The 26713-nt window shown below is 41.8% G+C and overlaps 2 protein-coding genes across 3 annotated transcripts in view; one reads left to right on the top strand and one right to left on the bottom strand.

Annotated features, from left to right (window-relative positions):
* The window catches only part of LOC122973371 (NACHT and WD repeat domain-containing protein 2), a 45236-nt gene that overhangs the window by 7915 nt on the left and 10608 nt on the right, over positions 1-26713 (bottom strand). For both annotated transcript variants that reach the window (XM_044340820.1, XM_044340821.1), the window contains exons 3-7: positions 25911-25999; positions 15977-16093; positions 6637-6840; positions 5771-5921; positions 3269-3858 (exon numbers count right to left, since the gene is read on the bottom strand). In XM_044340820.1, coding sequence (XP_044196755.1) covers positions 3269-3858; positions 5771-5921; positions 6637-6840; positions 15977-16093; positions 25911-25999 — 1151 coding nt within the window. The remainder of the gene's footprint in view (positions 1-3268; positions 3859-5770; positions 5922-6636; positions 6841-15976; positions 16094-25910; positions 26000-26713) is intronic.
* LOC122973373 overlaps positions 14224-26713 on the top strand; it is a 121713-nt gene continuing 109223 nt past the window's right edge. Inside the window, exon 1 of the mRNA XM_044340825.1 lies at positions 14224-14597. The gene's annotated coding sequence lies outside the window, so the exon portion shown is untranslated. The remainder of the gene's footprint in view (positions 14598-26713) is intronic.

Genomic DNA, 26713 nt, shown 5'->3' with positions numbered 1-26713 from the left:
AGTTGTGTGTATTTTTTTAAAACATTTGGGTCCAGGATTTAGAGCTCACTGTAATAATGTTATCATGGAAGACTGAAGACATTTAATTATATGTCACACACAAGATATACATTTAGTCACAGCCACGGAAAGCAGGGGTAATAATTTTTTTTCTGGTGTGTTCCAGCCAGTCAGGCAAAAATAGACCCTGCACGTAAAGATAATGGAGTGGGTAAAAGAACCGGACGTGACACGGTGGCTCATGGACCCGGTTGACACATGCTGGTTACAATTGTCTCCGGCAGCCTGACAGAACTGCTTACTGTGGACATGACACTCCACCTTTACCCGTCCCTTTAATAGGCTGTATTGCTTTTTAAATTATGTCGAGCATTGCAAGCTTTCCAGGTGATTTCTTGTGATGTATGAGTGTTTTCTTTAATGATTTACTTTAATGATTAGAGGCTGCCTTCAGTAATTGTAAACGTTTCCATGCGAGCAGTAATGTCACTGCAGCAAATATCGTGGGACTTAAACAGCAGGATTTAAACAGCAAAACTGAAAACTGCAGTTATCAAGTTGACAGGACAGAGGAAACTCTCCAAGGGAAACAGAATTAAACTTTTAGCCTTTTAGACAGCTCTGATGGAGCAGGATTTATCAGGAGGACAGCTGCTTTTACTCTAAACAATTTCACTGTATGAACCTGGACTGTGTAACAGCTGAGCTTTTAGATGTGTAGAAGAACAGAGAACGTTAATTAACATTAGATCCTGACCGATCCTGTCAGTGTGTCAGGAGATTTAAATAATCAATGAAGTTACACTGCTGTGCCTCATGAGTAAATGTGCACAGCGTCTCTCTCTCTCTTTCTCTCAATGGGGAGACACACTTATCGTTTATCGTTATCAGTTGGGGCGTTAATAGTCAGCTGAAATCATGTTCCCGAGGCTATGCATTCAGTGTGTTCAAATTCCTACCGTAGTCTATCTACTTAACTCTTTACACTTCCCTGTTCGTGGTAAAAAGGATTTTCAGTCTTTGCACATGCTTCTGTGAGTATGCAACTTAAGATGTGATACAGACATGCTGTCAAAAACCAACATCCAGTCATTACTACGTGCATGTATCTTTACATCCCAATCCAGCAGAAACACGTGGCAAATTATGATATTACACACATTGTAAAAAAAAAAAAAAAGCTTAATCCTCACATCTTTTCTTTTTTTTTTTGCTCATTATCTTAAAATTTGCATGTTTCACACACAGGTCATTACTATGTGTGCAAATTATAGATAACTAGATTTATTTTTTGTGCGAGACATACTTCTTGTACATATAACAACTGGCTTTTGTTTGAGATACTGAGACACTAGAAACAGAAGAAGGGCATAACTTCTCTAAGGCTACTACATGATAATGGAAAATGACGCTATGATCAAAAGATTAATGAAAATAATTTGTCCACTTTAGCCTTTAAATTTACACATAGCTGTATGACATTAGCTGTGATTGGTCTGTGCTGTAAACAAACAGCTCAGTCAACTCAGAGGAGAACCATATTTTCTGTCAGCCTTTTAGTTTTGTGGTCAGAGCTCAAGAGTAAAGACATTTTATAAATGCCTCCGGGGTTCAGATGAATCAAACCGAACAGATCAGGTGTGAGTCACACCCACTGGACTCCAGCACAGAGTTACAGCACAGAGGCACACAGGCCCCAGGACACTCTTGCACCTTTTAGTCTGGCTTAAATCTAATAACATTACTTCCTCCTTCAACACAGGAGCCACACAGGACTTAAAATGATTTTCTAAAAACTTGTTATAAGCAACAAATGGCTGAAGATAATACACAGGACCACATGGCTGTGAGAGACACCCAACATTTGAATTATACTCCATCTATCTGATTATGTTTAAGCTTATTACCAGGAGCAAGACATTATAGTATTTTATGACACAGTTCTTCTCCTTCAGCCTTTCAGTAAATGATGATGTGGGCAGTTTCAACACAGCTAACACATCCCACTCACACATGTGTATTAATGTAATACGATTGTGTGATTAAGCAGTCAGTTTATCTGTGTGGGCAGTAATTGTTCAAAAATACTCCATAATATTTGAAAATGTTAACCACAACCATTTAAATGAATTATTTAATTCATTTTCGCTTTAACAGGCTATTTCTTTTCAATTAGGAGAATTATTAGTCAGTTTTGAACGGATAAAATAGATAAACACCATCCTGTGTATCCTGTGTAACATCTTTTCTGATGATTTAAGAAAGCATATTTATCCTTTTCAATTTACAAAAACTTGTTTTCACTTGAGGAATCGGGACATGCTCTAAGAAAGAACTCCCCTGGTGGAAAAATGTGGTGATATGGCACTAAAATCCAGACTTTTTGTAGCACTATAAGCTGGAATGATCATGGAATTTGTTCATCCATTACTAATATATAAAGTAATACTAATATATAATATAATTTTTCCTTTCCATCCCCTCTCCTCTTCATCAATGAGCTCTGCTCTGTGGGTGTGTGTATGTACCTTTACAGTTGTCTGTCCTGAAGTTGTTTCCCCTTGTAATCTTTCATTCTGAGTGCTAATCCTTGAACACTGTTTTGCCTATTTTGTCTCTTATCATTTTATAAAGTATGTGTACACCCTGAATGCCACTTAAAATAAGAATGTGTGAATGTGACATCTATTACAAAGGTTTGATAGGAGGGGTGGATCTGTGGGTCTCTGCTGTGTAATCTTGGGTTACGGCGTGATACTAATGTAGCTGGGCAGCCAGATGGCGCACACAAAGCCAGACAGTGAACAGAGAATAGGGCACATGGGCATACTGACACACACAAATGAAACATCATCAAAAACATCATTGCACATATTCACACACAAATGTTAAAAAAAAACAAATGCTCACCTACAATTTGATATGCAGATGTGGACATGTACACGGACACACAGACACACACACACATACACTCACACCGCATGGCTTCACAGGAAATTAGAGCCATGTGCACGGTGATGGTCTGTCTTGGCAGACACACAGATGGTCAAGGAAGTGTTTGGTGAAAAGAGATGAACAGTTGCACGCCCCCTCATACTCTGTTGTACAAAGATGGACACATGCTCACATCAGACCGACAGACGAGCACAAGAGGGAACACAATGTGAGAGTGGGCGAGGACCAAAGTGAGAGAGACACATAGGTGGGGATCACTAAAAAGCAGAAAGATGACACTATAACTCGCTCGCTTCCCTCTCTCATGTCTCACCTGTTTAGCAACTTCGGCTAGCAGCAGCGTCTTTCCGGTGCAGGGTCCCCCGTACACCACCAGAGGGCTCATTCTGCTCCCCTTGGACGGAAGAACGTACTCCTGCACGTAATCCAGCGACTCGCTCTTGTACTCGAAGAGCGCTGCGTAGTTTTTACAGAGGGACAGGTGCTGCAGGATCTCATCGTACAGCGGGTCAGTCTCTGTGTCAAAGTTCTGCTGGACTGTGGCTTGGATGATATCCACCATGTCCTCGTAGAACTGTTTACACAGACCTTCAACGTAGTGGCTCTCCACTTCTTGGGAGTAGCCTAACTTCATGTCGCAGTGAGTGACCGAAGAGTAGACACGGAGGTTGGAGGCAGCCACCACTGTGGGGATGAACTCGTCCCGTACCTTCAGAAGGCGTTCATAGGCTTCCTGGTTGCGCATGACACGGTCGGCGCTAACCACGGTGTCCATGTACTTGGCCATGTCGGGGAGTTTGGCGAAGCGGTCAAAGTTGGAAATCTTGCGAATGTAGCAGACACATTTCCTGAGAAAGGCAGGAGTTTGTTTCCCAAGGGCAAAGTCTAATTCATCCTCCAAGGCTGAAATGAGAGGGAAAAAAAAAAAGAATTGTAATTTTTTTTTTTTCTGGTGAAATCTTCCTTAATTTCTCACTTGTGAAAACTCGCCATTGTTTCTCTAAGCAGCCGATAAGGACCACCGCTGGACTGTAATGCACAACTTCCAAAGATAGCGGTCTAACAGATGTAGGATTTAGATTTCTCTCGGGAGCAAATCTGAACGGCTTTTAGAGGCCTTTAGCCTCAGATTAGACAGATTTCTCTTGAGCCTTATTTAAAGAGAAACAAAGTTGATAAAATCACATAAGCCGGCGCTACTGAACTGTATCACAGGCTCCCCCACAAAGAGCCAGCTGACTGAAATCCTGCCAGCATCTCCTGTGTAGTTTTGCTCACATGGTAGCCTACTAATTAGGCGGGAGAGAGAAAAGTGTGAAAGGAAAGTTGGGAGTTCCAGGAGACGGCACAACTTCCTCCGTACAGTACAATCAAGCACCGCTTAAAGCCCAATGTGCTCAATTAAAATGCACAAAAACTGCAGTTTCCTGACACAGAAGAAGTGCTTACTTTTCATATTAAATTATACAACTTGAACTGCATTTACTTAATTAGCTTTATATTATTCTGCAAAACACTACAAGCTGTGCCCGGACTCTTAAAACAGGACCAGGCACAGACCTATAAAACAATAGCTTGTCATCGAATCCTGATCATTTCCAACAATGATTGTCTAAGAAAAGAAAGAGATGTCTGGAAAGATTAGTTCAGTGCTGTCCAAACAGTTCAGTAATCACTGGGAGAATCCCAGATGGAGAATCTTTTTCAGATAGGAGCTAATGTTGAACACATTAAATGTCTAAGAGTTACACTTGTAGCTTTTGCAATAGCAGATGTATGAAAAATTGAGAAACGTTGTTAAGGTTCTTGACTCAATTCTCGATTTTAATGTTTAAACTTAACAGGAGAGCTCAGAATCCATAATTAGTATTTTTTGAGTTATTTTAAGAACCATATTAATTGGAAAATTGTGCTTTTATGGCTGACAAAACATACAGCAAAGCAACTCAATAATTAGCCTTAAAATATTGCATATAAACATACACAAAACATAATAAAAATCATTGAATAAAAAAGCCCTTTAGAAAAACAGTGCTACCTGATTTTGCAATGTGCTGCTTGGATTTTTTTTTTTTTTGGCTTTTTTCTTTTATCGGATGGTGGGCAGTGAAGAAGCAGCAGGAAACGAGTAGAGAGAGAGATGGGTATGAGATGCAATAAAAGTCCCGGGCTGGAATCAAACCAGGGACGTTGTGGTTATGTGACATGCGCAGTGCCTATCCGGCTACTGGAGTGTTCCGCTGCTTGGATTAATTACTGTGAGGAGAATGTACGATGTGATCGATCAATCAGTGTCATCTGCTGAGCAGAGTCGGACAGATCCTGATTGCATCTCATCTCTTGTTATCAATGTTACAAGATGACGGTCGAAACAACAGATCCAGTTATTAGATTTGTAGCCTGTGTGATACAGCTGCTTTGCTCTTTTTCCCCTAAAGGTTAATGGCATTTTGGAAAAAAAAATGCATGAACGTCCTCTAATGTTTCAGACGAGGTGGCTCTCCTCTGCTATAAAACACTGCGGAAAACTCCAGCGAGTAAACGTCATTCCAATCAGACACACGCTGTGATGCATTATTACAAATATCTGTCATAATGTATATTAAAAGGTATGATTTATTTGATTTTCTAGGAGAAAAATAGCTTACTGTGGCAACTATTGATGAAAAAAGTAACAGAACAGATTTGTAATCTCTACTAAAGACAGAAGAGAGCTACCCACCAGACAGTATTCCCACTTGAAAAGAAGCCGTCAAAAGATTTGACATGAAAAGATGAAAAAGGAAAAAATAAAAAAAGTGGACCTGAAACTAACCAGAACAAAGGAATTTCTTGGCCTGAGCGCTCTTCATGGTCCCTTTCTCTTGAAGCTGCAGCACCGCCGTTCGGAAGATCCTCTTGATCTCCTCCGACACATTCCTCCAGGCCTTGTCATTCTTGCTCTTGGCTGCGCTGCTTGACTCCATCTAAGCGGGATAGAGGGCAAAGAGAGGACAGTCTGACTTTACAGTTTGGACTGAGGACTCTCATCACATCATCTCATCTTTAAGCACTGTGCAGATATGTACAGTAACACATTTGTGCTTCATGAGAGGATTCGGAATAGGCGTTTTAATGAATGCAGAATCGCTCGACAACATAAAGCATACACAACTTTACGGGCACGATTGATTCTTGAGATTATACCGTCTTCAAAGAATCCTCAAGTGCTTCCCTGGCCAATAATATACTGTTTTTTTTATGACTTAAGTGAAATTCAAGGCGGCATTATCATGCAGTTTTTAAAGAAAACTCAGCCAGATATTTCATTACGTCCATAAAGTTTGGGACAAGATAAGAAGGTGGGACTCAGAAGCTAAACAGTTTTATTTAAAATTAATTGTGCTCACAGAAATGTTGTTAAATCACTTTTATGGGGTCATTTGAAAATATACTAAAACTTCTTTTTACTCTTTCTTTTTTTGTGGGTGAACATTTAAGCACAGGACTTCAAAAGACTCCTCACAAACTCCGAACAAAGCTGGTTTACTGTTCTTGATGTGCATATGAAAATATGTTCTTCAAGGACAAGAATCCATTATCAACACTAGCAGTTAAAACCTCCTGTAAGTGACGTTATGACGGCAATGTGGGTAAAATAACACAAGGGAATAGCTCAGAAAACAGGTTAGTCGGACTTACAGAGTTCTGGTAGTTCTTAAGCATCTGGGCTTTGGGTTTGAGGTAGTATGCGGGTGGCACAGAGTTTTCATCCCTGCAGTACCACTCCTCCAAGATGTGTGTGTCCAGCCCCGCCTCCACAGCAGCATCTAAGATCATCTCAAACTCCGCTGATTCCACCTCCCCCGGCACTCGGATGCTGCCGTATTTTTCTCCCACCAGACCCTGAGGAGGGAAGAGTGTGGGGGTGGGGGGGTGGCAGGGGAAGGTAGAGGGCAGGGAAGGTGAGAAACAGAGACAGGAGATGTGTATCATTGTGATCTTCCAAACTGTTTTAGGGCTCTATTTTTTGGATCAGTGGCGCAGGGTGAATAGTGGAGTCAATGATGCACACGGTGCAACTTATTTAAAGCAATTTCCAGAGCCACAGGCGCAACTGCGGTGCAGCGGGGGGACGGTTACCAGCCAGTTTGTGACATCAGGGATGTACCTGCCACCGCAATCCTTGCTCTGTGTGCGCTGCGGTGCACGCTGTCAGCTCTATCTCGGATGGAAATTGCTTTAACATCACAGTTTAAAGTTTAAATAAGAAAGCGTCACACCTCTCTACTCACGTAATATCAGTCATGTTTGAAAAACCTGCGCTTGTTCGATGAAAACGCTATCTGCCTGCCATACGTCACAAACTATCATGTAAATATAAAACCTTTAATATCATGACACAAAAAAACATATATAACTGACAGAGAAGAGCTATTAAAGTGTTAAACTGAGGGAAGATGAAAAAGGGGGAATAATCTCATTAAACAGCTTTGATATGAAGGATCAGAGAAACTTATTAGGGGAAAAAAATTGATTTTAGCTTCACTTCACTTGTAATTAGGGCTGGTTATTGTTTGAAGTTCTTTTGATTTTAGTGCTGATATGATACCTTGTTAAAGTTAAATACCATTTATCACAATTACACTTTTTTTCAATATCTTACTTTGAGAATAATAAACATCTTTTTCTCTATTTCATTTGACAAAAGAAGCTAAACTTCTTAAATGTTAAATGTTGTCTAAACACACACAAACCCTACAAGAACCTTTTGGCAAAATCATCATTTAAATGAAGAAATATCCAATCAAACGATACTAAATAGGATTACATTTGATGCTGGCTTTACTTACCTGGTGCTATGGAGACATTTCAGTTGGTACCATAAAAGCACTGAGGTTCAATACCCAGTCCTACTCATAATTCATTGTTTTCAATAAGAAAAGGCAGATTTGTTCTGCTGCTGCACAGCAAATGTTTGAATGACACAGTTATGTATAATACACAGCCTTAGCCAGATTTCTTAATGCTCAGTAATCAGTGGTATTAAGAATATGAGCAGATTTGCTTTATGTATAGAACAGATGGGACTGTTTTTAAATGAAAGGAAATGAATGTACTAATCAAATGTGGGTATGCAGATTTGTGGAAATAATATGACTATGAAATGTGATTTAAGTGTGATTATGTGCTGTAAGTTAACGTTATTATCAGCACCACCACTGCCTCCATCATCATCGTCGTCATCGTCACCATTAGTCTTACACACCAAAGCCAACAGCGATCGACCTCCGCAATCTTTTTAGTCGGATACCAGAACGCTCAACACTGTAGCTGCATAATTAGGCATCATCAAATTAAATAGTGGCCTTTTCATCCCACTTTTATCTCCCACTCCACATGGCATATCTACTGTAAGCTCCAGTGACTCTCCGTTCTTCCCCCCTCGGCCGCTCTGCACACACATTTGAGTGACAGCCGATTCGATACCGTCGGAAATGATCAGGGCCGTTTCCTGGCACGGTCCCTTGATGTGCTCTATCAGTCACATTGGAGGACAATAGGAGGAGAGAGGAGAGGAAAAAAAAAAAAAAAATCACTGGAAACCTTCCACTACATGACCAACTGATCTTTACTCCATGTGTTGTAACTCACATGCGGCTACAGCCTCGGGGCGAAGACGCAGAGCGAGTGAGGGACAAGCCGAACGACTGTGAGCTCCGTTGAGCAGGAAAACTACGTTGGTGCGCTCAGGGCAATGACGCTTCAAAGCCACTCCGTGTTGGACTCCTTGTTCCCTTGGCATTCGCAGTGGGAACAGATGCAGAGAACAAGCAGAATGAGAGGATGGCATGTGGCGTGGTCTGTAGGACAGCCTACTCTCCTGCAAATGCCTGTTGGTAAATTAATTTACATCCACACAGTGGATGTGTCTGTGTGGCACAAATGTGGTACCATTTTGCAGCATCTTTTGGATCTAGAAGACACGCTACCATGTACAATATCAGTTGGTTTGGAGGAGGAGGTGTCACTTGCAAGGTTAGGTATTATGGGACATTTTGGATCCAAACTCACTTGCATAATGCATTTGTAGGGGTGTAGAGGCCAAAAAAAAACAGTAGAAGGGATAAAAATATAATCCTGAGACCCTTGAATATTTAAGTATTTGCAATAAAACAAAACCGATGCTTTGTTATAAATTAAAACACACACAAACGCCCCTTGTGATGGGAATGTTCAAGGATGTCCAATAAAGCAAGAAGCCTAATAAGAAAATAGTGCTAATTTAAGCAGAGAACAAGAGCCAAACATATTTAAAATACAGAAACAACAAAAGTAACAAAGAAAAAGAAGAAGGTAAGGGGTTTCCCCCTGTGTACAACTCTCTCTGCTCTCTTCCTGGCAAAATAAAGAGTTTAATAGATAAGTAGGGCAGGCTGCTCACTATCTTCACTTGTGATTGACAGAACAGGTTGCGAGCTGAATTCAAGCCCAAATTGTTTCCGGTGATGAGCGCACGTTTTAGCTCAGGGTTACTTCAAAAAGAAATATTTATAACTGCATAATTTGTGTTTTTTTCCTCATACTTTTCTTACATGAAATGAAATCTCATTGGGATAAATGTGATCTAACAGATTTTCTTAATGGGAAGTGATATGAGAAGGTTGATTAAGGAACCCTGAACAATATAAGTTTTTCATGATGAAGCCAAACTGACATATTTTAGCTGCAGCAGCCGACAAACACCTTAGATCTTCTAGGAAGCTGTGACTGACGCCCTGCCGGTCACCTCATCCACCCGCCCGCCTTTTAGATGGCCGCCTATGACTCACAATGCTGCAGTGATGTGTCAGAAGACGATGGAGGCACTGGGCTGAACTACAGTAATGCTGAGAGAGAGACATTTAGTGTGTGAGAGAGAGAGAGTGAGGGGGGGGGGGGGGGGGGGGCAGAACAGCCACTCTCCAAGTTGCTGACAAAGTCTCTGTCAGCTCGCCTCGCGGTGATACAGCAGGATGAATGGAGTGGTTGTGTGTGTGTATGTATGTAAGATAGAGATTAGGATAAAAAACTACCCGGTGTTTCCTATCAAAAATGACAAAATCGGGTGTTCAGATGCACGTACACATTAACACACACACTCCACCTTTCTGTGTAATCTACTGTCACTTCCATCACCTACTCGACTTACCAGAGCCAAACTGTAAAAAGTGTCCAAATATTTGCCGGCTGGTTTTAACACCCCTGTCTTAGCCGGAGAGCGGGCCTGGAATGAGGCCATCTAAAGTGGATTACAGCATGACAGCTGACGAGCTAAAACTTCACTCTTCTGTGTGTGTGTGTGTGTGTGTTTGTGTGTATGAGTTCATGTGTACAGTATGTGTGTCTGCCTTTTGAAAGGGGACAGAAGGGTTGCAGTAGTTCTTATTACACTTTAGCAGCCGCAGGTGCAAGAAACACAGGAGGCTAAAGTGACAATAGCCAAGTAGATCTCCCTCTCTCCCTCCCTCCTCTGGTTTTTCATCCTTGGAATGGTTTTTTTATACTCTGGCTAAGTGCACTTTATCTGATGAGCCAGTTGGGAGAGGCAACTAAGACATTGTACACAGCTACAGTATGAATCAACAAATCAATCACTCGCATGGTCAATCAATCAATGAAACACTCTGTCAACTGTTCTGATATTTTGCTGCATAAGCTTTGGCACAGTCAAGGGACAAATGACTCTAAAAAGAAGGGAACGATCTCATCAAAGAAAGACATACAGTCTCACTCACAGAGCAGAGTTTAAAGCATAGACTGGCTATAAAGATGGATGTAGCGAGGTGTGACACCATCCACTGGTTTGCACTGGAGCCAGTTTGAAGCCCAGAGTTGCTGCTTATGGTCAACGCCAACTATTTGGAGCCAGGAACTTCAGAATAAGGAGGGCGGGGGGTTGCCTTTCACGCTCTAGAAACACGTCTTGCCACCTCGGACCCAAGCTAAGGCTAGCTTACTGCGGTGCACGTTTGGGCTAATGTTAGCTACTTCAGCTAAATTGTGCTAACAGGGCAGATATCGTAATCAAGCAACATTAAACTTGGGGAGAGCAGCAGGTGAGTGAACTGTCAATCACAGCTGTCAATCAACGCCCACACTGCAGACAGTAGTTAATAGTTATTGTCCTAACATAAAAGGATGCAATACATGCATTAATGACATTGCAAATTAAAGGGTAATGATGGCAATCTTCTATATTTTTCATATTGTCAATTCAGTTATCCTACACTCAAGTACTGCCTGTGCAGCCAAAGCTTGATATAGATAGTCCCTAAAAGTGCATTATTTACTCTTGCTTGAGTAATGTTTGCAAAAAAACTACAGTGCCCAGCTCTTAGGCAATTACTTAGCCTTTTTTTTAAAGAAAAAAAAAAGAAACAATATATACGTGACCTGTTTTTAAAGATGATGTTTTCAGTTGAAAAATTGGGAGAAATTGAGAATTTGTTCACAAGTTTTGAGACACTGACTTAAGTTTTGGTGTTTTTAAAGCCTTATCCTTTAAACATCACAAAGATACAAAGATGTTCTTTTTTTTCCCCAAGATTTTTTTGGAGCTCCTCTATTTTCTTTGAGTATTTAGTATGCATACCGACTCCAGGTTGAACACTGTCATAAATACCGCACCTGCTTAGAATTAATATGTTGTATGGTATGAAAATGAAAAAATAAATTAAATCTTTTTGCAAAAGCATACAGAGAAAGATGAATTTCCAACATCATAGCTTTTGTTCATTTCTACTACTCTTTGTAGATCAACTACCACTGAAGATGAGAGTTAAACCACCCAGTCTGGGCTATCATGTTAGCAGTTACATCATGTTAAGTGAATGGGGGGGAGAAGCAGAAAGAGAAAATAAGAGCTACATTATCCTCAACTATCCTCTTACATGCGGTAAACTACATAGCCAGGCGAGAAGAAAAAAAAAAAAAAAGCCGCAAAACTGGATGAGCGGCTACATACTGTGCGCCGATATGCGTCCTTGAGGCATTTATCAAGCTTTAGTGGTCTTTACATGAGGGAATTTGAGACTGTTGGAGAGCAGAGGAGAGGAGAGGAAAGAAGAAGAAGAAGAAGAAAAAAAAAAAAAAAAAAACAGTCATGGCTCATTGTCATGCTTAATCTCCGGGTCAATGACACCATCACCATGCCAACCCCTGCTATCGCTATGGAAACCGGCTTTATTGCATCGACAGGTTAGATAAAAGCCCCCCTCACCCAGGTGTGGTGTGTGTGTGTATATTCATGCGTGTGTGTGTGTGTGTTTAACAGCCCTGCACTGCCACCTGTCTCGTGTTGAGCCGTGCCCTCTGAAAGACACTTGCTGCGATTGATTTCGCACTCATAAAGAGAGAATGACATATCCGATGAAAAAGCTGGTTATATCACAGTTGACTGACTGTCTTATGAGCTAATACAAGTCTGTCAACAATAATCTTGATGGTCACACACATGTGGACCAAATCAAAAGAACTTGATAATGGAAATAATGTAATATCAAAGCTTATTTTGATACTTTCGTAGAGTAAAAGAGGGAGATGAATGAGGAGAGATGTATGTGCCGAATGGAGTCGTTGCAGGGATTCTCTTATGGCATGTCTAACCTACGCATGTCAATCCTCTTTCTGTGTTTCCTCTGTAGTGTTTCTAGGGAAGATGTTATTCCCACCTCGAGCTCCCGTCCTCCCCCTTTCTCCCCTCCCCTCAGCTCTTCAGCTCACTCTTTCTCTGTGATAGAAACACATCATGCCTCCCCTATTTCCAACCTGTCTTCTGATCCATGCATCGGGCTCTGGACACACACGACAGCAAGTCTCCTCTTGCTGTCATGTGTGTGTGCTGTGTGTTGGCTGGGGCGGCTGTGTTTGAGGTGGACTGAGCGGGTGAAGGTGACGGTAACGGTATGTCTGTGAGATGTTTGCATGCCAAAAATTGTGTTTGAAAGAGACAAAGAGAAAGAAATTTTAAGAGAAATTAGAATAAAGAGAGCGAAATGTTGAACAAATGCGTTCGCTACGTGCAAAAACAAAGAGACCCTAAATTCTGCTGACGTCTCCCCCCCCTGCTCACATATATATCTAGGTCTACCACCCCGTAAAAATAAACAACGGTACTCCGGAGATGGCCCAGACAACCCAGAACTGTCATGAATGAGGATCCAAGTCTCTGATCAAAGGGCCCGCCGTCGTCGCTCAGGAGCTCCCCAGTCCTGGAAACAGGGCTGGCTGGCCTCTGTGGTGACGGGGAGCTGGGCTGCAGGGACCGTAGCAGCTGGCTTTGACAAGTCTGAATGGGACTTCATCCTGTGGAGCTACTGTGAGGTCCTCGGCATAAAAACCTACATTCTCCGCAGAGAGCGGGGCTACTAGAATATGCCATTAAAGATTTAACCAGCCAGATGGGGAAGATGTGCACTATAGTGTTTATATCTTGAACGTGTGGGTGTGTAGGAGGGTGTAAAGAATCTGAGTTAAGACTATACCCTGACTGATTCTCAATCTCATGACAGAGAAAATGCCTCGGGTCAAGATGCTGTGTTTGTATGTGCCTGTGTGGTTTGAAAGCAAGCGAGAGCGGGAAAAAAAAAGAGAAACGCGGATCAGAGGAAGAAAAAGAGTTGTAGGTGTCTTTGTGTGTGTGTGTGTGTCTACTTTCCCTCAGTGTGTTTGTGTGGTGTTGCTCGGGGTCAGCCGGGGTTAAGATGGTGAAATTGCAGCAGGGACAGAAGGCGGCGAGGCTGATGGGAATGAATGGAATCAGTGCAGCATGTACATCACCGCATCAAACACCAAGGCAGCAGCACAAAAGGGGGAGACTGTGTCACTTCTTTTCAGCTGAGATCTGATCATCTCAGCCCGGTTTAGCCTGATTGAGCTCACGCCGCACGGACCAATATCGCATGGGATGTCTCAACGGGCTTTTAGAAGCCATGATATGAAATTTCCCTAGTGAATCGAAAACTTTAGCATGAGAAAAAAAGTAATCAGCAGGGAAATCTCCAAAGACTGCCGACATTAACAGCAACCGACTGTTAGAGACACAGAGGTCATTGCCAAGACACCCAGGCAATATTTGTAACAAATAGTCCTATATTGTGGTAATATTATGGACACTTGAGAGAAAGAGGTTGGACACAAACTAGAGTGGATGGAGAAATATTCTTCCTAACAATTTGCATATGTTACATTTAGCTCATATATTATGTGCACATGAACTATTGTAGTTCAAGCAGTCAAACCACTCACATGACGTCCTCTACACACTGCAACATATATCAAACGCACCCTTTGTAAGAGGGCGGGCTATTTAAAATGTTTGTGCACAGCTTCCTCTTTTGCCTTGTTACCAAACTGCTCAAATGCAAACTTTGCTGCTGCTGCTGTAGCATTTTATAAAGAAGCTCACCTGTTAACCCTTTGATTACTTCAGGATGGTTTTATGGAGGAAACAAATACGTTTGGGCTGCGGACCCGATGCTACTGCTTTCCTGACTGTGTTCGTCAGCTGTTTGTCATATCCGCTCTGGGCCAGAGATGCTATTTCAAGTTTAAATCGGACATGGGGTTTTCCTATCTACGATGTCACCGCTTGTGACAGTTACCGCCTCACTTCAGCCGAGGTAAGTACACGTTCTTGCTGCTTATGCTAACCGACATGAGCTCTGCTCTCCTGATGCTGCTGGCTGTTTTATTGCTTCTCTGTAGATCTATGCAGCTGCTGTCTATGTGTAGAATTACCACTGGCGTTTACTGGAAAATGAATTTGTCATGGTGATGGAGCTGATTTCATTTGGTTGTCGTTTGGTTGCTTGAGCATTATGACGCTTTCATTTTCACAAAACAATCTTAATTCAACTTTTCCTGATGGTTTCAACTGCATCTAACGGTCTTTTATTGAATGGGTCCACAAATAGTGGAGTCCATACTGGTGTCAGGGTCTTTATGGTGTGTTTGGGGGGGTTGAGTTTATGACCTTCACCCCTCAAAATCTGCTGCGCTGAGCTTATTGTCATGAACGTGAATGGAGTGATGAGGTAGAAGCCAGAATGCCAAATATCATATAATAAATCTACTCCAAGTGAGTTCAGTCAGAAAATATCTTTTTATTTTTAAAACCGGCGCGTGTTTCCGAAGCAGTTTCACGTGTATGAAGAATTTCCTTGAAACATGTGAAAAGGGAGTACCACTCCACTGGAAATAAACTGGAAATGAATCGTAAAGATGCAACATTTTTGCAGTGAAGTGCGCTTGTTTGTTTGTGTGTGTGTGAGAGAAAAAAAAACAACAACTTGTGTAAGAGAGAAGCAGAAGGAAGCAAAGCATGCAGGGTGGGAGAAGATGGAGCAGAGGGAAATACGGGGGGGATTATGCTCTCTGGAGACCAGGGCTCCTGTCCTACCCATAATGCATTACCTCTCCCTGTGATCTCTCACCTCAATTTCAACCTCTGGAAACGGATCTGTTCCATTTGAATAATTCACCATCCATTTCTCTTCCCGTCGTCTTTTCCCTTCCTCGTGCCTGACTTTTTTTTTTTTTTTTCCCTTCCTTTTTATGTGATGTAGCCTAAAATTATCTAAAAAAGATCACTAAAATGTCAGCCGTAATTACGCGTCATGCCACTCTCTCCCTCCTTGCAGAGGTTTTCACATAACTCATTCATACAAGTGTAATTTTAGCTTTTCATGGGTTTTCAGTACTTCACCATATGCTTGGCCAAGATACTTTATCATTGATCCCACTACAGCAGAGATGACGGAGCATCTAGTGACACGTTTATGAAGTTGTTTCACTTCCGTTGCTTTCTTTCTAATACAGAAATTAACATCATCAAGTTCATATTTTCAGCAAGTTATGTAGTCTCACACTGCTGTTAGATCTTCAAAAGCATATAACCTGGCAACAATCCGGTCTTAATGTCATATCAGAGCCATATAATGAGACAGAGTGTGTTACATTTTAACCTGTGACTGTAGTCTAAGCAGTATTAAGTACTCACAACAAAACAGGGTCCAGCCGACGTCTTTAGACATTCCTCCAGGAGCTTCATTCTGAGTCGCTGCAGCTCTGGACTGTCCCACTCCTCTGGGTCTACGCCCCAGTACAGATCCACCACCTGAACACAAGGACATTAGCAAAATGTGGTGTTACTGTGTTTGTGTAAGAGCAGAAAGACAAATTAAACGTGTGCAGCTCTAAATGGAAAACATTCTTGTTGTCCTTTGTTGAAATACTTCTGGTTTAGAACAGAATAAAATAGTTCAACCATCCTCTTCCACTTATAAAAGCAAATGATAGATTTTCTTTTAAAAGAAGAGGGTTGCTGGAGCACTCGAACTCCTGCGAAACAGCCTGCAAATTGCAAAACCTTCAAACATATTTTCATTTGTTTCTTTACAACCAAATACAGGACTGTGCATGAAATCTGGTGGTCAGTTTTCATGCATATAGTGAACCTACTAGAACTGTACTGAAGAGAATTCAAGGAAGACCAAAGTTTGGTGGTTATACAAATAGAACAAAGTATAATTCAACAAAGGCAAAAGAACTCAAAAGACGATCAGTGGGCTTAAATTCTAAAATCTCAGTTGAACTAATGCCATTACTACTAGCACTACGCTTCTGTTTTGCTGAAAACCACTACAACACCCTCAGTGTTGCAGACCAGCAGGGAGGAGTGATAAACACACATAGTCACACACAACAGTGGGGGTCTCCCTCAACCAATATGTCACAAGTTTTGGCAGTTCAGACAATTCCAACTGTAAACACGCCACAGTGGGAATCTCCCACCAAAGTAGAGGAGGGTGAGGAAACGCCTGAGTGTGTGTGTGTGAGGCCCGAATGGTGCTGCTGCTGCTGCTGGCTCGGGCTCTTCTAAGAGAACAACAAGCCCTCCCACCGGCTTTCCTGGGTCTCCGGTAGCTTTCAATCTGCTGGCTGGGGTCTGACATCAGGGTTACAATAAGATACATAATACCTGATGGCCTTTGCTGCTTGGAGACTGAGGTTTCAGTCCCCAAATAATTAGTGTTATTGTGAATTTTTTCCCTCTTCTCTCTCCTCTCTTTTAGTTTATCAGTTCTGCTAGTCTTTCTCTCTGCTGGCGGTGAGCGAGAAGTAAAAGGTAAAGGATGGAGCGGGGGGGGGGGGGGGGGGGGGGGGATGAGGTGAAGCCAAAGTGATTCAGCGGGGAGGGCTGCTGTCTTCCTTCATGCTCTGCTGCTCACCAGACTAGCTAGCTCAAATGAGTTTAGCCCCGCACGATGACTGACACATCTGCAGTGTGGCAGGGAACAGCAGCGGTGACTGGCAGCCCCGCGCGACCGGACGGCACTGAAACTGAGAGTGAGGGGACTTCACTTTGACAGTCTGGGAGAGATTTTGTCGGTGCCATTATTGGAAGGAGCAGCGGGAGGGCTGGAACTCCACCTCAGCTCATCTGCTTGATTATTGCTGTGCACCTGTGAGCAGCTGTGACGCTGTGGAGGGATACAGCTGTCAGCTAGCTGCATATTTCCTCCTATATCCTAACTAACAACTGTTTTCATGATCAATTAATCCCCTTTAATTAAAGGTTCCCTTCCTTTTTTGGCTTGCGACTTACTCGTAACAAAACTATGTCTACTTGTGACCCCTCTTTTCAGGTTGGTGATTATTCACAATACATTGATTAGAGTTCTAATTAACCAGATAGGGGGGAAAAAAGCAAAGATTAGAAGAAAGTCTGAGTGATGTGTAGCAGACATTGACCTTGTCACAGCCCCTCAGATTTATGTTGCAACCTTTTGGAGAATCCCAGCGACCTTGTTGGAAACTTCTATTTAATCTATTGATTATAGAACCGCAAAGATTAGTCGAGTAGTCAACAGACAGAAAATTAATCGCCAACTATTTTGATAAGCAATGAATCGTTTTGAGTCATTTTTCTGATTCCATCTTCTCAAATGTGATTATCTTCTGGTTTATTTAGTCTTCTATGACAGTAAACTGAATGTATTTGGGTTGTGGACTGTTAGTCGGGACAAAACAAGACGTTTGAGGACGTCGCCTTAGGTTCTGAGAAACAGTGATTGACATTTTTCACCATTTTTGGACATTTTATAGACCAAACAACTAATCAATTAATCAAGAAAACAACTGACAGATGAATCAATAATGAACATAATCATTAGTTGCAGCTCTAGCTGATTATTTTTGTATTGATATTTCCCCTGAGCCCTAAGTGACACCATCAAATTGCTTGTTTTGTCTGACAACAGTCAAAATGAAAATATTGAATTTAAAATGATACAGAACTGAGAAAAATAGAAAATCAGAGAATGTTTGACATCATTGCTTAACAAATAACTTGTGATACATTTCCTGATGACAGACAAATTGTTTCTGTGCTACTGCAAACAACGTGGATGTAACAACTACACTGATTGGTTGCAAGCCCCTTCTGTCATCCTCAACCACTGACGGCTCTGCAAAGAAACTCTCCCACTCACTAGTGCGTACACGACAAGCATCCCTCATGTCGGCCTATTGTAGAAAACTCATTGCTTGGCACATCAGTCACCGTGTATCAGTGTCACTAATCTACTTCTAACTTCCCACATGTGTGGGAGACCTGTGTTGACAACGACCGGAGGGAGGAGAGAATGAAGTGAGATGAGCGCCCCCCCCGATTACGATGGGTTTCTACTAGCTTTCAGCAGGTGATTGGGAGGATACACGGTAATTAAAAGCTAAATGAAGACATTAGTCATATCTATTCGCTGCGTGCGTGTGTGTGGGGAGAATATGCTGATTAAATTTGCCCCATCACCCACCGCGCTTCACTGGAGGATGGAGGAATGGGAAGATAGATGAAGGAGAAAAGGGGAGAGCAAACAGAAAGTCGAGGAATGTTTATCCAAAATAGGCAAGGACACATGAAGTTAAGAGGAAAAATGTTTAAACAGGGGATTAGTTAAGGTTTTTTTTTTTCTTAAAAGAAGCATATTTAGATGAAGAGATGACTCCTGTGGGAATGGATTTGGCTGGATGTGTTTCAGTTTCCTTGTGTCTTTTCACCCTCCTCCTTCTCTCTTTTTCTTTCATGCCAACTCTATCTTTGCTGTTCCTCTCCTTTTGATTACTTTCCCTCTCTCCCCCACTCTTCCCCTTAAACTATAGTAGAGGGGGGGGGGTGCCTTTGCTTACGTAAGAGCCGAAGCAGCTTCTGCTAAGCAGCTTTCTAACGCCCTTGGAAGGTGTTTGCACATGGCAGGTCAAGTGCAGGAGAAGCCTTTTTTTTATTTATTGAATGTTAGACTATTAGACTTTGGGATTATGCCCAAGATGCCCAGGAAGAAAGGGCATGAAATCAGGCGAAGAAAAGGCGGAAAAACCCCACCAACAGAAAGACTCTGAGGCAAAAAAAAAAAAAACCAACAGTAAAAATAGACTCTGTGCTCACATAAATATATCTTAAGCTCTCAACTGCAGGGCATTTTTTTTTTATTAAGAACATGCAGTAAATCTTTAAGAATGCTTGATGAACGCTGCCGGAGGAAAGTGCAGGTTTTAGCACCGAACCTGTGGCCAAATATGAGATTTCCACAGTCGGATCACATGGTGGGAAGTTAAGTAGAGATTTAGACTTCTATGTTAGAGATCTCTAATATTTCAGGTTGTCAATAGCGAGCGCTGAGAGGAAATTTCCCCACACATGCCTTCGAAATATCTGTCAAGCACTGGCACACCGGGGTAATTACGGCACAGTTTTTCAGACTTTGCAGCTCAACCATAGCAAGTTAAGGTTAAGAGCCAGTCAAAGACATGAAGTAATGAGATCACGTGGGTTGTGAGTATGATGGAGGCGCCAGCAGAGGAGAGAGCAGGCCTGTAGTAAAACGACTCAGGGAGATACATTTTGCACGGTAGAGGGGTCTTGATAGTGACTGTATGACTGGCTGGTGTGTTTTTTTTTTTTTAAAGGCTTTGGGATCAGCGTTTTTAATGTGAGCTGATGTTTGTCGGTTTAATGGCGTAGATGCCAGATGGAGGCGCATAAGAGCTAAATGGGAGCAGACACGACTTGGAACCGATAAGTAAACCCGCAAGGAGAATCTAATCACAACTGTGTTGACCGATGCAGGAATGTTGATGGGCGGTAAACAAAGCAGCAATTTCAGCTGGCCAGCTGGTGCACACCTCCAGAGATGGAGAATAATTTTGGTGCTTTTTTGGGTGTAAATTTGCAGATATTTCTGAAACTTTGTTGAGAGTCGACTGCCAGCACAAACCTCTACAGGGGTGTTCAGAGACTGTACAACAAGTGAAAGAAATGCCTGTGAGAAATTCAGTTTTATACCTCGACAGCACAGTCAGGATACCTGCTAGTGTTCATAAATTGATAAATGAAATATTGTAAGTGAAGTCGAAGTGTCCACGCAGCTTCTTCTGCATATTCTCATCTCTCAGCTGCCTGGAAAAATCAGCAAAAAAATGTGTTTGCATTTTCAGATCAATCTGTGTTTTAGAGACTGCATAAACCTGACAACATACACATTAACTCTAATGGTGTGTATATATATATATTGGTAGCACTTGGTGAACCACTTGCTGTAAATCCATTAATTTCTTTAATTGGACATTGTGTGCAGTTTATCATTTGGACACACGACATTGCTCTTCATTAGCCGATGAGCTCACTCGCAATTTAATTGCACTAAAATGCATTAATATCTCTTATATTTTTGATTTATTTTTAATCTTGTAAACGTCCTCTCACACTTTATAATGAGGTCTCTGTCAGTTTTATAACTATCTACGAAAACACATTTCCTTGTGATTTCAACCAACCCCTAGACATGTTTCTTCCAGGTCTATCTGTCCATCAATTTTCAGAGAAATATGTTCTTATTTTCTAAGATATCCTGCTGACAGGAGATAAACTGAAAGTGGTGGAAATATAACAGTCACGCCGGAGGTAATAAGACATCCTCTTTACAGAATCAATACTTCTCCCATGGTTTATACAAATACAGATGCAACTGCAGGCTCAGATTTATTTCATATTTGATTTTTGATTATCTTTGTTGATTGTCTGCATCATTCCTGTGGCGGCAGCTGGCATGTTGATATGTTTCTGTAGAGACTCAACAGAGAAAACAACAGTTTCAGAGCAGGGCGGTGAATGGAGATGGTGGCCCGCTGCCAAAGAGTGAAAGAAACAGACTGAGAAAAGAATGACAGACGAATAAAATAATGATGGCGGCCAGGTAAACAGATGGAAGAGCAGCGAATAAACAGGGTTCATGCTTTGACTTGTTCCTCCTTTTTTGAAGTTTTTCATTAAAAAAACGAAGACGTAGCAGAAATCTAGTCAGACGTGAGACTTTCTATCATTAAAACGGGGAAAGCAGAAATACTTTTTGTTCCATTTTTCTTTCATATGTTTCATTTGTGTCGCAAAGTAGAAGTTACTTAACAGCTTGTGAGAGGAACTGACTTCTACAAAAAGTCGCTGGCAAGCACAGCTAAAAAAATTATTAGCTTTTACATTTTTAAGTGGGTGACATATTCTAAGAGCAGGTTTTTTTTTTTTTTTGACAAAGCCAAATTGACAGCCATATTTCCCGTCCTTTAAAAAATGCAAGCATAATAGACTACGTGAATAGGCTTTTTTTTTTAATCTTCGTGAAATGTCCCTCATCTCGTCTCCCGTTTTGCCGCTTGTATCGAGAGTTCTGGAGGATGTCTGAGTGACAGCCGTTGGACAGACTCTGTGGCCAGGAAACTTTTATTATAATTGCACTGTGTGTGTGTGTGTGTGTGTGTGTGTGTGTGTGTGTGAGTGTGAGAGAGAGAGAGACGGTCAGTGAGTTTAGCAACCAAAGCGAGGTCCTACCACATTATTAACGGAGCTGCTTCCTGTAGCCCCGAGATTCAGTTTAACTTCTGGATGTGGGAGGAAGTGATTGTACTGTAACACAATGATTTATGAGTCTAAGAAATTCAAGTTGAGTTAAAATTACAGGAACAAGGATTTTAGAGCAGTATTGGACAAGAAATCAACTTTCTAGCATGTGCACCATGATAAAAAAAAAAAGGGCCTGAGGAGGGAATCTGTAAACTAATCCCAGTTGTAGGTGGGGAAAAAAACAGCTGCTATTACTGCAGCGGCATCTCACTAACACAATAACAGTGTATGGGTAATGAATGTACAGTTTTTCACAAGAAATACGTCCAGCAAACCCTGAAGAAGCTGCTACTTGATCATCGAGATGCCTTTTCAAACAAATGTAATATGTAATCTATAGATCTAGAAACCTTTTCAGCAATATTTATCCCAGCTGTGATAGATGCTTGGATGTCTTATCACCAGTGAATCACCAGAAACCAGCTTACTGAACTGTGCTGTGTTCCCACTTGCAAACCATACCCTCTGCATAGTTATGTTTCCTGGCTGTAAAGAAGAGAATTACACTTTAAGATTTTTCATTAAATTGTGTATTTCATCTGATTAAAATGCAAGAAATGTGTTTTTTTTGGTTTCTAATCACAAGCTATCAAATTCTGAAAAGTAAACGTGATTAGGGCTTAATTACTACACAATAGAGGTTTCCACAGGACCCGGACCCAATTTAAGATGGACTCGTGGAATACAATGTTGAACCCAACATAAATAATTAGATTTTCAGAAAAAAAAACAAACCCCACACCTAATCCTCAGGACAATCAGACCTCCTTTGCATAGACCGGAGGATAATTAGACTCGACCCAAACAGACCCTGATAGATCAAAAACACTGGCAGCAGCATGACGCAGCATCAATTAAGAAGCGGGTTGAAAGCAGTAGCAACACATGTCATCCTCCCTTCAACTTCACATTTCACACTCTCCTGCTTTCTTTTCTCTTCTCCTGTGATGACGCAAGATGTGTTCAAAGCTGACAGACAGTACGCTCACATCCATTTGGCTATTAGACTTATTGACACACAGTCCCAAGATTGGTGGCAGTACAGCCTGGATTAGACTGAATAAAGTGGACCCGTGAAGAGCTCTACTACATTTTCTTCAGAACTAATTTCAGACTAATCTCCTCTCATTGCTAGAGAGTCCCAACACATAATCAGATGGCGGATAAGTCTATTTGAGTGGCCAAAAACTCAACTCAGAAGCATAAAATCTCCTTATCAGTGTCTAATCAATGACGCCAAATGGTCCAGGACTGGATGTTTTGCTTCAACTGAAGCAGGCCAAACCTCACAAACACACACAGACCAACAGAAATCTAGTGTGTTAACAGACGGGCTGAAGCCTCATCTGACCCTGATCCTGTGTGTATCTCTGGCGTCACTCCTCTGTTTCCACTCCGCATCTGTGTCTGTTTTGTGCAATTTGTATTTAAAAAAAAAAAGGTGAGCATATATGAGTGATCAAAGAGAGAAAGAGGGGAGAAATGGTAAAAGGGGATCACGGTGCATGATCCCCCCCCACCACCCCCCAACTGCTGCTGCTGCGCGTTGACTGAATGAGGACGCGGCCCTCAGCCCCCTGGGCTGGATTTCCGCGCCCTCTTCCTCCCTCTATCCCTCTCTCCATCTCCTGCAATCCCTCTCCATCCTCTTAAGGGAGCGTTCTGAAAGGAAACTGAGTCAAGTGATGAGGGACCGGGGAGAATTGAGTTTCATCAGCTTGGCATATGTGTGTCAGTGTGTGCCAGCGGATGTGTGTGAGAGACAGAGCGTGTTAGTGAAGGGGGAAGAGGAGGTGAGGAGGGGAGGAGGGGGGGGGGGGTGATCGCACATACATTACAAATCAAAGCGAAAAATGAATGCGGCTAGAAAAGGAATCGACTCGTGCTACAAGATACCATACGTTGATGCTAAAATCGTATTCGATTTCACACATAATATAAACTCACATGTCCTGGTGCAAATTATCATCAAGCCCCAGTAAACTGTGGTTTTTAGCCAAGGTGCCATGGCGTGGGTGAGGATGGGATGAGGAATGGAGGGGGGTTTGGATACAGGAGGAGGATGAGGGGGAGGGAGAGCAGAGTAAGTGAGTCATAGTATTAACTCCCAGGCCTTCTGCATAATCATTTCAGCTCACGCTTCGTCACAGCGAGCTGAATCACCAGACAGACACGTGGCCACAGGTTCAGGAGCCAAAACATCTCTGCCTGGATCTTCTTGCATTATGTCACGCTTGCCTATCACACACAAGTCTTCTAGAGATGTTTGCTATCTTATTGTCTGGTCAATGCAGTTTTGACCCTTTGACTTTATGTAGTAAGTGATGCCTGTATTATATGTTAATTAATGCAAAGTTACTGGCTGTAGGTGCAAGACACACAGTTGATCAGGTGTTAAAATTGTTGTGAATACCTTTGGTGGGCATGTGTATCGCTTTGCAGCAATACCGTGGATGTCTTTTGTCTCTTTATGAAAACATGGCGACGTAGATTCGCAAAAGGAAATGACTAACATGATGACTGAGGTTTGACAATTGTAATCACTTCACTATGATGGGCAGAGGCTAGCATTTACAGGTGTGGCAAAGCCTCACAAAAGACAGTAGTGATTCGGTGTAATCATAGTGGAAGAATCCTGTAATGCAAGTGTGGCAATCTAAATGACACAGCATTTTCTGCTGCATGGTACAATACTGTAGTGTTTTTATGCCCCCCGTAATAGCACATTACCCCCCAAGTCCAACTGGAGAATAAACTGGAGTAATACAGAGAGAATTCAACTTGACAGAGAATATTTTTTCTTTATTTGACCTTTCTTTGACATAAAATAACTCATCACGCAGGACCCTTCACACCTCCTTCATAACTCATTCAAAGTCCTTCAATCAGTCACTCCTATAAAAAAAACCCTCTGGACAGGACAAATTTAACCAAAAAGTCAATACTTTCGACTGCCATTAGCATCATGAGCAGTGAAAGATTTCTACTCTAACACATGCATGTACTAAATTTTGAACTCTGTTTGCATGTTTTAATTCATGTGTACTGATTTGTGATGGACTCTAACGTTTTTCTGATTCCTTTAAACCGGAAAGAACCACAAAATAATGAATCATGCAGTTCATAACATTTGCCTCTTAATAGCAGCTTTGGTCTGCTGAAAATAAATGTGGCTTTGCGTGGAATGAATTGTAGTTTCTTTTCTTACTCAAATAATATGTCAAGAATTAGAAAAAGGATTCTTTAAGGACAAGAGTCAATAAGAAAAACCTGCTGCAATTTGAACGACACCAAACCCTATAAAACACCGGACGGGACGGTCGTTGTGCACACAGATGAATTGCATTAAGTCTTGTACACATTTAGCATATGCTTTGAGCTCTTCATGATCATTCTAAGCATGAAATGAGAATTAGCTGCAAACACTCCACTGAATACATCCTACGAAACAATTCAGGGGTCACAAGTCCCTCATCAGAAACAAACCTCCTCTCACATCCTTCCAGGAACAATCTATGGCAGAAATCTCCCCCTGACTCGAGGGCTCTTCTGGATTTGTTAAACAAACAAACCTCTGATAGCAATCTTTCCATGTACACTGGTGTTGATTTGCAATGCAAATGATCTTGATCACTGGACACCACAGGGAGAATGCGGCAATTCTCAGACAACAACAAAGGAAAAGCCCTTGCATCATGCTGTCTTATCCACAGCTAGATTTGTTTCAGCCTTCACCGATGGAAGCCTTATCTCTGCTGGCCTTCTGTCCGCTTAAAGGGATAGGGACCTCGGCATGCGACTCTGGGGGGCCCCTCGAGGCTCTGTAAGCCATGATGTAGGTTTGGAGGCACTTAACAGTCAGTACTGGCAAACTACTGCTCTGAAAGTTACAGGTCTCTGGAGCAGGAGGAAGGTAAGACAGGAAGGAAAATCAAAGGGAACATGAAGGCAGAGAAAAACAAGGAAGTGAGCCAGTTACCTGGAATTCAATACCATAGTTCTCCCTGCAGAAGTCTCGTAGTTTGGGGTAGACGTGCTCTTTCAGTGCGTTCCTCTCCGCCTCCGTGTCTGGAAACAAAAGAAAGAGTGCGTATTAAAGTATTCTATTCTAAAAAGAAAAGCTTCTAATCCTCATGTGAATAAGAGCAAAGTGGAAATTCTGGTATGAGCCTTATTAGTTACATGGCTTGTTCAATAAAGGGGAGAGATTTAAAAAAAAAAATAAAAAATAGCTCAACTTCTTGGGAAATATTCCTATTTAACTGTTTTCCAAGGGTTAGATGAGAAGCTTGATACCACTCTCATGTGTGAGTATGGAGCTAGAGTCTGGGGGTGATTAGCCTAGCTTAGCATAAAGATGAAGCAGGGGGAAACAGATAGTCTTGCTCTCTCCAAAATTCAAAAATACTCCTACTGACACCTTTTGAAGCCCTTTATACCAGCAAACAACAACTTGTGGATTTGTGAGGAGTTATGTGCTGTAGGTATTTATTAAGGCTAGCCTAGCAGACATGAGAGTGGCCTCTATCTTCCTCATGACTGTAAATCCTAGAAAGAAAGCCATGTGACAGCCATGTATTTCTGAAAATATTGAACCACTTCTTTAGAAAAACACCATGTTTTGACCTTTGTACATCTTCAGCAGAGATCAAGGTAGGAAAAACATACCTCAGTTTGACTTTTTTTGTACATTGATTCAACAGAGGAGAAAACTGATAACTGGGACAGCAGGTGAATGATGAGTTATTCAAAAATAACTTCCCCTAAGCTAACAAACCAAAA

Source organism: Thunnus albacares, chromosome 22 (assembly GCF_914725855.1).
Source record: "Thunnus albacares chromosome 22, fThuAlb1.1, whole genome shotgun sequence".
NCBI lineage: Eukaryota > Metazoa > Chordata > Actinopteri > Scombriformes > Scombridae > Thunnus > Thunnus albacares.
The sequence above is the reverse complement of the archived record's forward strand: the minus strand, read 5'-3'. Positions and strand labels throughout refer to the sequence as shown.